This window comes from Gorilla gorilla, chromosome 8, assembly GCF_029281585.2.
Source record: "Gorilla gorilla gorilla isolate KB3781 chromosome 8, NHGRI_mGorGor1-v2.1_pri, whole genome shotgun sequence".
NCBI lineage: Eukaryota > Metazoa > Chordata > Mammalia > Primates > Hominidae > Gorilla > Gorilla gorilla.
The window spans coordinates 135,253,714-135,264,387 of NC_073232.2; the positions used below are offsets into that span (position 1 = coordinate 135,253,714).

General features: G+C 41.6%; 1 protein-coding gene across 3 annotated transcripts; it reads left to right on the plus strand.

Annotated features, from left to right (window-relative positions):
• The first annotated feature begins 470 nt into the window (after nt 1–470).
• On the plus strand, nt 471–10,610 carry PSTK (phosphoseryl-tRNA kinase). Of its 3 annotated transcripts, none has more exons than XM_019034911.4 (6): nt 471–892; nt 2,954–3,245; nt 3,495–3,693; nt 6,515–6,590; nt 7,083–7,176; nt 7,546–9,305. In XM_019034911.4, the coding sequence occupies exons 1-6, from the start codon at nt 677–679 to the stop codon at nt 7,713–7,715; spliced, it is 1,047 nt and encodes a 348-aa protein (XP_018890456.1). In that variant the 5' UTR covers nt 471–676; the 3' UTR covers nt 7,716–9,305. The 3 variants fall into 3 exon arrangements, with proteins under 3 accessions (XP_018890456.1, XP_018890457.1, XP_018890455.1); XM_019034912.4 differs by having other exon boundaries at nt 527–892; nt 9,130–9,305; XM_019034910.4 differs by lacking the exon at nt 7,546–9,305 and adding an exon at nt 10,377–10,610 and having other exon boundaries at nt 532–892.
• Nucleotides 10,611–10,674: the final 64 nt, after the last annotated feature.

Sequence of the window (10,674 nt, forward strand, 5' to 3'; positions counted from 1 at the left end):
AACAAACAAACAAAAAACAAAAAAAAACTTGTTTTGTACCTCTCCATAGCTTAGTATTACTTTTTAACACAAACACCTATTGTTCTCTGTCTGCATGCACTGGAATTGAGGTCTGTGGATGTGCCTTTCCTGACAATATTTCTTCACGCTTGCTGCCCACTGGTGCTGTGAGGGCACAATAACGAATGTTTACTTTGCCCTTGCACTCTTCACATCTGGGAACCGCAAAGGAGCGCGGTGGTCGGACTGTCAGCCTCGCCTTCTATTCTTTGATTTCCAGTAACTTATCTTCGAAAGATTGCTGGAGGGAAAGGCTCAACGTCTCTTTTGGGATTTTCCTAAGCAGAAAGACCTCATCCTAACAAAACTGAGGCGCCAATCCTACTGGCTGGCAACTTTCGGCAGGAAGGGTGATTCTATTTGAAGATTAATCCTAACTCTGGGACCCCTTGGGAATGTCCAGGAGCTAGGAACGCAGCGCCGCGGTCTCTCCAGCCTCTGGTCCCTCGGAGCAAGCAGTGCGCCGGTGGAGCAGGTGCCTCTGGGGCCGCACGGAAACCCAGCCAGGCCAGTTCCTCCACTGCGTCGGTAGGCGGCGGAGACGCTGCGCGTGCGCGCAGGGCAGACGGTAGTGCGGAGACGACGCTCCCAGGCTCCTCCGGTCTCCCCGGGCAGCATGAAGACCGCCGAGAACACCAGAGGAACCGGCAGCGACGGGCCGCGGAAACGAAGCCTCTGCGTCCTCTGTGGCCTCCCCGCGGCAGGAAAATCGACTTTCGCGCGCGCCCTCGCCCACCGGCTGCGGCAGGAGCAGGGTTGGGCGGTCGGTGTTGTCGCGTATGATGACGTCATGCCCGACGCGTTTCTCGCCGGGGCAAGAGCGCGACCGGCGGTCAGCACGGAGGGGCGGGGCCTGGGCCGCGGGGCGGGGCGGGGCGGGGACACTCGCGTCCACGCGGTCCTGGGTGATTTGCCATGAGCGCCCATTGCACACTAGACCGTGCTTGGTGTGGGAGGTGAAGTTCGAGAAAAGTGGAGCTGGGTTAACATAGTTACTGCAGAGGGTGAATGCGTTGGCTGTAGAAAGTGGTTACAAAGCCAACTGTTAGAACGATGCATTTTAGAGGCTTATCTGTATATTTGATGCGTGTATATGTTGTATATTCTATACAGTTGAGTCTTCAGACAGGGTCAGGTTCTCAAGTCAGCGTGCAAGGTGGAAAGCCCCTGTAGTCAAATGCACTGTCGAAAATCCCTTAGGAAGTTTCTCCTTAGGAGAGGGAAAGAAGTTCTAAAACTTTAACGTCTAGCTACGGGTGGATTCAGGTTTTGTAATTTGAGGAATCCTCTTTAAGAAAAGGAATAAAAACTATAAGTAACAAAATTTCTAGGGTCCCTCAGAACGATAGAGGCTGTACAAATGCATTATCAGACCTATGAAGCTTCATCTTTGTTCATCTCAAAGTAAATCTGCCTCTGCCAGCTTTGGGAAAGATGGCTGTTTCTTAGTTGACCACCAGAGGAAGTAATGGGTTTGTATTTACGGAACAACTTGTATGTTCCAAGTACATCTCTTTAAGCCTTCCTCATCTCACACTCAGCACAGTGAGATACATCCTCTTGGAGAAGCATGTGGAAACTGAGACCACTGGGGGAAGACTAGATTACATTCGTGTTTCTCATGCTCACTCTTGAGTAAATACTCTGAAATATTCTGAAATGTTAACATTATTATTTTTGTTGTTTAATGCCTAATGTAGATGAATTTACAGAAATCAAATGCACATGTTATGTGACTCTACTTTCTAAGTATATATACAAAAATACAGTACATTTGGTGCATGGGCTCTCCAGCAAAGTGTATCTACTTTCTCATTCTTGGTTAATTGTGAAGTAAGTGCAGTGTCAGGATAGCGCAGGATTGACCTGGATGATAGTATTTTCAACACTTCGGAGAAAGCTGAAAGTTGTCGATAGGGATTGTTGTATTTGCTGGCTTTCCCTTCACTTGTATTATGTTGTTTTTTCCACGCTTTTCCTATGGACAAGGACTGTGGGACTCATCTGCTCACTTAGGAAGTGATATGTGTTTCCAATTTAGTGGGTTTAGCTGATGTGTTTGTTGTATGTAGTGTAATCTCAGTGGTGGTAAGGCATGGGCAGGCAAGTGAGAGTTCTCACTCCCCTGTCCTCGTGTTTTCCCTCCAGCTTAGATTTCTTAACTATGTCAGGATTCTCCACAGCCCTTGACCAGCACAAGATTACTTGTATTCTCAAGCTGTTTATTCCCCTCAGTTTGTTTCCTCCATCTTTCTCCATCCCATATCAACTCATTTGTTAGCCTGAGGTCTTTTCTTCTTGACCCAGAGACTTTTCACCTGATCTTTTTGCTGTCTACTACCTTTCCCATTTCAAGGGAAAACCTGCATTATTATATCTTAGCCAGACTATTTTGGCAGGATGCTGATTTTGACTCCACCTTTCTCTTGGATGATAAATAAGTTCTTTCATTTATTCACTTATTCAGTCAGTCATCCATTTAATATACATTTCTGGAGCACCTATTAGGTGCCAGACCCTCTGCTGGAGGCTGAGTATGCAATGGACAGTGTGATCTAGCAGAGAGAGAAGTGTAAACAAATGTTTAAACTGTGTAAGCACTGCTAGAGTGGAGATATATGTATAGAATGGGGTTTCATGATGGGCAAGGGAGAGGCTGAGCTGCCTTCTGCATGGTTGAGTCTGAGAAAGCTTTACACAGCACTAGTAACATTAGTTTTCCAGGCAGAAGGAGTGGTATATATGGAATCATGTGAAACCAGGTGTGTTAGAGAACTACAGATGGTTCCATATTGTGAGCTGAAATTTTCATATGGGGCAGGGTGGCAGTGAGGCCAGATGACTGACCACCCTAGTGGCCTAATATGAATTGCAATTCTTTGGTCTCTTGTAGCCATCCCAGTGGAAATTGCTTCGACAGGAACTGTTGAAGTACCTGGAATACTTCTTGATGGCTGTCATTAATGGGTGTCAGATGTCTGTCCCACCCAACAGGACTGAAGCCATGTGGGAAGATTTTATAACCTGCTTAAAGGATCAAGATCTGATATTTTCTGCAGCATTTGAGGCCCAGTCTTGCTACCTCTTAACAAAAACTGCTGTTTCTAGACCTTTGTTTTTGGTTTTGGATGACAATTTTTATTATCAGAGTATGAGATATGAAGTCTACCAGCTGGCTCGGAAATGTAATTAAAACTTTTTTTTTTTCTTACACATGGAGATACTTATTCACATATCAAAAACACTATTGTCTTCAATGATAATTTAACTTGATTAGGAGGTTATGTAGATTTACTTAATTTTAAAAGCTAGATGTTCAGTATTGCAAATGCAGTTTTTCCTACTATAATTGTCATAATTTGTCTAATATATGTTTATTTCATATTTTGGAAAAATAGTATACCAGTAATTCTGTCATTTTAAACTGTTTTCAGATTCGTTGGGCTTTTGCCAGCTCTTTTTAGATTGTCCTCTTGAGACCTGTTTACAGAGGAATGGCCAGAGGCCACAGGCACTGCCTCCTGAGACCATCCACCTGATGGGAAGAAAGCTAGAAAAACCCAACCCTGAGAAAAATGCTTGGGAACACAACAGCCTCACAATTCCGAGTCCAGCATGTGCTTCGGAGGCCAGGTATTCCACTCAGTCATCCCTCCCTGGATGCTCCCCTGTGCCAGGTATCATGGTCAGTGCTTTGTCTGTGTTGGTTTAGTTAGTCCTCACACAGGCGTTGGAGAGACATTATTCCCCACTTTGTGTGGAAGCCAAAAGTGAAATGGGAAAATTTAGTTTGTCCAGAAAGATTTGAACCCAAGTTTATGTCTGCTCATAACTGTTAGGATTATACTGTCTTCCAGTAGTTGGAGCAGGGAATTCAGAGAACACATCTTTGATTCTCTTGCTAAAATAGATAGTCTAAATAGGTTGGCTGGTAGTTTTCTTATAGAAAGAGATCTGTGAAAGAGTGCAACAGGTACTGGGTCCTATTTGCCTTAGAGCTCACCATAGTTACACTGCTTTTGCATATGTGAGGCTTGTAGGTTATGCTGTCTAATGCATTTCATTCATTATGTATGTCTTGAGAGTTCTAGAGCAGCATATTTCTAGCAGAAACTTTGCTGGCAATGGAAATGTTCTATATTTGCATTAATATGGTAGCTGCTAGCCACATTTGACTATCGAACCCTTAAAAGTAGCTAGTGTAACTGATGACCTGAATTTTTTTGTTTAACTTATTAATTTAAACTTAAGTAGCCTCATGTGGCCAGTGGCTGTTTATTGGACAGCGCAGTTCCAGAGGTATATTGCCCGCATTTCCTTAGTTCCTGCATATTGTCCACGAGGGATCGGTATCAGCTCACTGCAGGCTTGACCTCCTGGGCTCAAGCAATTCTCCTGTCTCAGTCCCCTAAGTAACTGGAACTACAGGCCCACACTGCCAAGCCCAGCTAATTTTTAAATTTGTTGTAGTGACAGGGTCTCACTATGTTGCCCAGGCTGGTCTGAAACTCGTGGCCTCAAGCAATTCTTCCAATTTGACCTCCCAAATTGCTGGGATTACGAGCATGAGCTATCACCCCCGACTAATATTTTCTTAAATTTTGGGTTACATTGGGAACAGTGTCTATAATTCCTTTTGAAATTCTTTTTAGGAATCTTATCTTAAGGTTATAGTTCCCTTAAAAAAAATTTGCTATGCTTTACCTCTTTTAAGACTGTAAACAAGCTGGGTGCAGTGGCTCACACCTGTGATCCCAGCACTTGGGAGGCCAAGAAGGGAGGATCACTTGAACCCAAGAGTTTGAGGTTGCAGTTGAGCTATGATAACGCCACTGCACTCCAGCCTGGGTGACAGTGAAACCCTGTCTCTAAACAAACAGACTAAATAGAACAAAAGGGCATGGATATGAAAATTAGCTAGTGATCACTGGCTGAATAGTCACTAAAACTCAAATTCTCTCCCAGTTCTGAACACTTTATATATATGGTCTCATTCAGTCCTCACAACCACCCTTAACGGGTAGAAACTACTATCCCCATTTTATAGATGGGATAACTGAGGCCCAGATAAGTAAAGTAATATACCCAGGTAGGAAGTGGCAGAGCCAAGATCTGGACCCAGTGGGATCGCACTCACTCCAGAACCTGGGCTCTTTTCAGTGTGAGGAAGATCGTCTTGAGGTTGAGCTTTAACTTGATGAGCTCACTCGCTTAAAACTTTTTAGTGCCACTCCCATAATCTGAGTAAAATTCAAACTCCTTACCCTAACTTATGTGATCTAACCCAGATTAATTCTCCAACTTCATATTCTGCCACTCTCCCTCCTGGCTTCTTTTCAACCTTTCTCTATGGCACGAACACAAGGAGCATGTTCTTGCCCTGGGGCCCTTGTACTTGCTGCCCCTCTGCCCTTCCCACATTCTTATACTTGACTGCCTTCACTGGCCATCCTAACTAAAGCAAAGAACATTAGTTGGGCTACCCTGTCACTCTTATCATTGTCACTTTATTGTCTTTGCTCACTTATCTACTTGTCACCATCTGAAATTATTTTTTGCTTTATTTAACTGTTTATCTGTCTCTATTACATTATCAGCCTTGGCAAACGCAAGGATCTTGCTACACCCCCAGCTCAGCATGTGGTTGTACAGTATTTTTCATATAAGACATTCAATAAATATTTGTTAAATCAATGAATGAATTCTACCTGAAACCTTCATGGACCTTTGCTCAGTGAGAAACTTTGCTCATCCATATCCAGTAAATAAGCGGGAGCCAGAAAGTAAAGACCAGGCATCTTTCCATAGAGAATAAAGTTGAGCTCTTGTGGCCCCCGGTTCAGCCTTAAGAGGGGAAAAGAGAATGACTTTTCAAAGCTTATTGACATGAGTCTTAGGAAATTGGTATTTTTTAATGAGGGGTCCTTAGCTTATCATTTGTTTTGAGCTACTGCATTTGGATTTTCTACATGGAAGCTAGCTTCTAAATCATTTAGTTTTTTTCCTTTTGTTAAGAATCTTGGGTTATAGCAGTTTCATTCCTCTAGAATTCAGTTTAATATTCATAAATACAAGTTCCTTAGAAGTCAGATGTTGGCTGGGCGTGGTGGCTCACGCCTGTAATCCCAGCACTTTGGGAGGCTGAGGCAGGCGGATCACGAGGTCAGGAGATCTAGACCATCCTGGCTAACATGGTGAAACCCCATCTCTAGTAAAAAATACAAAAAATTAGCTGGGCGTGGTGGTGGGCGCCTGTAGTCCCAGCTACTTGGGAGGCTGAGGCAGGAGAATGGCGCGAATCCGGGAAGCAGAGCTTGCAGTGAGCAGAGATCACGCCACTGCACTCCAGCCTGGGTGACAGAGCAAGACTCCAGGACTCCGTCTCAAAAAAAAAAAAAAAAAGTCAGATGTTGGATATAAGGATCTATTGTATTTTATCCCATTTTCTCTGTAGCCTGGAGGTGACTGATTTATTGCTCACTGCTTTGGAAAATCCAGTAAAATATGCTGAGGACGATATGGAACAAAAGGTAAACTTCCAGTGTAAATTTAATGTAAATGAGAAGGAACAACTTTTTGTAGGAAGATCTTTTGAGCTGAATATAAAATGTGAGTGAAACGAGAGATGCGTTGTCATTGGCTTGGCCTCTCACCAGCACTCGCTGCTGACAGCTCATGCCGGCTGGGCAAAGCGATTGTTAAACTTTCAGAAGTGTTGGAGCCTGTTGATGGTTTGTTGGTAGGAATGTTTACATCACAGAAATTGGCAAACACTACAGATAGGTCTGGGGTTTTTTTCCGGGAGAGTCAGTTATTAGACATTCACCAGCATATCACCGCCCAGCTGGAACCCAGTTTACCACTGGATCTGATTTGGTTGGACTCTCTTGTAGGGAAGAATAACAAACAGAAAAGCCGCTTAAACTTTTCTTTTAGTCCCTTCAAATACATGTGACCTATTCTTTAGCCATTTATTTTCTAAAACTATGTGACTTCTAATAACAATGTCTGTATTAACATAGGACACAGACAGAATTATTTGTTCAACTAACATCCTTCATAAAACTGATCAGACACTCCGAAGGATTGTATCTCAGACAATGAAGGAAGCAAAAGGTATGATGTGTCAGTTATGTGTTCAGTTGGTATGACTGTGACTTTCTACTGCTACTGTTATTCCCGACACTCAGTTTATTAGTTTTCAGTCATAAAAGTTCACATCATGTTTTCAATTTAATTATGCAATTTGACTAAATATAACTAAAAATTCTGCCTCTGGAACTGAGTGTTCATCCATCCAACAAATTTTTACTGAGTCGCCTTACTGTACTAGGCCTTACTCTAGATGCTGGGGAATCGGCAGGGAGCAGAACATTCTAATGAGGAGACAGACAAAACATGATTACATGAGTATATGCCCATGCTCTGAAGAAAATGTAAGTAAGGTAAGGCAGTGTAGTGATGGGAGGATTTATTTTTAAAAAGGTAATCAGGAAGGCTTCTCAGAGATGACATTTAAGCAAAGATGGGTAAGAGCGAACCATGCAGCTATCTGGAGGATCATTCTAGGCAATGAACACATCAAGTGCAGAAGCCCAAAGGTTGGCTGGTTGCAGTGTTGCAGAATCGAGAAGAGGCCATTGAGCATGGGGTGAGGTAAGAAAGGGGGAAAGGTAGTCAGGGGCCAGGTGTAAGATCAGCATGGAATTTGAGTACAGTCAATGTATTATAAATCTGAATTTACATAATAGATGAAATATGTGGTAACGAGAGTTTTACACAGTAATTCCATTAGGTTTTGAATACTGTATTGCTATATTTAAAATTGTACCTTTAAAAACCAGCAATGAACATTTTTTGAGCACCTTTCTATACGTTAAGCGCTTTACAAATACTGTTTCTAATCTTCACAGTCCTATAAGGTAGGTGTAATTTTACAAATGGGGAAATGGAGGTTCATAGAGGAACAAGTAACTTGTCCAAGGCTGAACAGCTACTAAATATTTGGGTAACCTGGGGTCCAGAATTACATCCAGTTCCAGTCTGTGCTTCCCATTCTGCTCCCCTGCATCACCATCATTTATTACCTTTACAAAAGCTTAGAACATTGGAAAAGGAAACAATATACCAGCCATACTGTTTTTGAATTTGTATAGAACTATAATCTACCAGTTGATTTTATATTGTAACCCAGGGTATAACCCAGTACACGAACTCATGTGTGGAAACAAGTTTCACAAAACACCTTCACATGTTTAATGAACTCTGTGTTCTACTTGATTTCATTTTAGAAAAATACCGATTGCCACTTATTAATGGGTAACATTAATAAGTTTGAGAAACAGAGGACCGGAACAGAAATGGCATCATAAATAAAATAGACAAAAAATAGTTCCAGGAGTTCTCACTCAACCATTTGCCTTTCTTCTTTTCTGTCTATAAAATGAAGCAAGGTCCTGGGGGATTGTGGGGGGCAGGGTTATGCCCAAATCACTCTTATATCCCACCTATTTAAAAACATACAGATAGAGAGCCATATATATATACATATATATATATATTTTTTGGGGGGTCAGGGGAGGTAGTAGTAGTTTTTAATTTGTGCTTAATTAAAAATTCAGTTCCTCTACCATCAGGAAAGTGAAAAGACAACCCATAGATGGGAAAAAGTATTTGCAGACATATATCTCTTAAGGGACTTGTATCCAAAATATATAAAGAACTCTTACCACTCAATAATAAACACAACCCAATTTTTAAAAGGGCAAAGGATCTGAGTAGACATGCTCAACATGATTAGTCATTGGGGAAATACAAATCAAAACCATAAGATAGCACTTCACACCCACTAGGAGGTCTAGAATTAAAACGTCCAAGTGTTGAGGATGTGTAGAAATGTTAGGAATGTCAGATGATACAGCTGCTTTGGAAAACAGCTAGCAGTCCCTCAAACATACCGTTAGCACGTGACCCAACAGTTCCATTCTCAGGTGTATACCCAAGAGAGATGAAAACATGTTCACATAAAAACTTGTACATGTATGTTAATGGAAGCATTATTCCTAATAGCCAAAATATGAAAATAACCCACATGTCCGTCAGCTGACCAACAAAATTTGGTGTATCCATACAACAAAATATTATTCAGCCATAAAAAGGAATGAAATGCTGATATATGCTATACAATGTGGAATAACCTTGAAAACATGATGCAAAGTGCAAGAAGTCAGTCCCAAAGACCAAGTGTATGTATACTTCCAGTCATACGAAATGTCTTGAACAGGGAAATCTTGAGATAGACAGTGGATGTGTGGTTGCTTAGAGATGGGGGTGGGGGGGGGGTGGGCAGAAGGGAAGGTGGTAAGGAGGATGATAGCTAAAGGATATGGGTTTTTGTTTTGCTTTGTTTTTGAGATGGAGTCTTGCTCTGTTGCCCAGGCTGGAGTACAATGGCACGATCTCGGCTCACTGCAACCTCCACCTCCCGGGTTCAAGTGATTCTCCTGCCTCAGCCTCCCGAGTAGCTGGGATTACAGGCATGTGCCACCATGCCCTGCTAGTTTTTGTATTTTTAGTAGAGGAGGGGTTTCACCATGTTGGCCAGTCTGGTCTCGAACGCCCGACCTCAGGTGATCCGCCCACCTCGGCCTCCCACAGTGCTGGGATTACAGGCTTGAGCCACCAGGATATGGGTTTTTGAGATGATGAAAATGTTCTAAAATTAACTGGTGATGGTTGCACATATCTGTGAATATACAAAAAAAAACACTGTATCATACAGATTAAATGGGTAAACCGTATGTGAATTATGTCCTAATAAAGCTAACAGAAAAATAAAGTTCAGCTTCTCAGTAACACTGCCCACGTGTGGCTATTGGCTGCTGTATTGAATAAAGCAGATATAGAACAGGTCCATCATTGCAGAAAGTTATGTTGGACAACTACTGTTCTAGATATTATTTATCAGGTTCAAAACTAAATTGTCATCTACTTCTGCTTTTTTGCCTTTCTGCTTAATTCAGTAAGGTAGTAAGTCAGCTGTCTTGAGTTTTCTTGGCAACAACAACAAAAAGTCCCTTTCAGGTTAGTCTTTTCTGCTCACACGTTTCCTAACAAGTTATTTAAATTCTTTGACTTGTTTCAGACGATTTTTGAATATCACATTGAGACCTTTTTTCTATATATTACACTAACTCAATTGTGATTGTTTATAGAATCTAACTGGTTTGTTTAATCAAATTAATTTCCTAATGTCATTAGACACCCCGGATTACTTTAATTTACACCAGTAATTTGAGAATATCTTTTTATTTTAGATGAACAAGTGCTTCCTCACAACTTGAAGCTTCTAGCAGAAGAACTTAACAAGCTCAAAGCAGAGTTTTTGGAAGACCTAAAACAAGGAAACAAAAAATATCTGTGCTTTCAGCAAAGCATTGACATATCAGATGTCATTTCTTTTTTTCATTATGAGAAAGATAATATTGTACAGAAGTATTTTTCAAAGCAGCATTAAAATTTCTGAACTGCCAATCAAATGTCTCATTTTGGTAAGCTTTTACAAATCTGTTAAAACAACGGTGTTGTATTACGATGTTTTCTAGGCTAGTAATG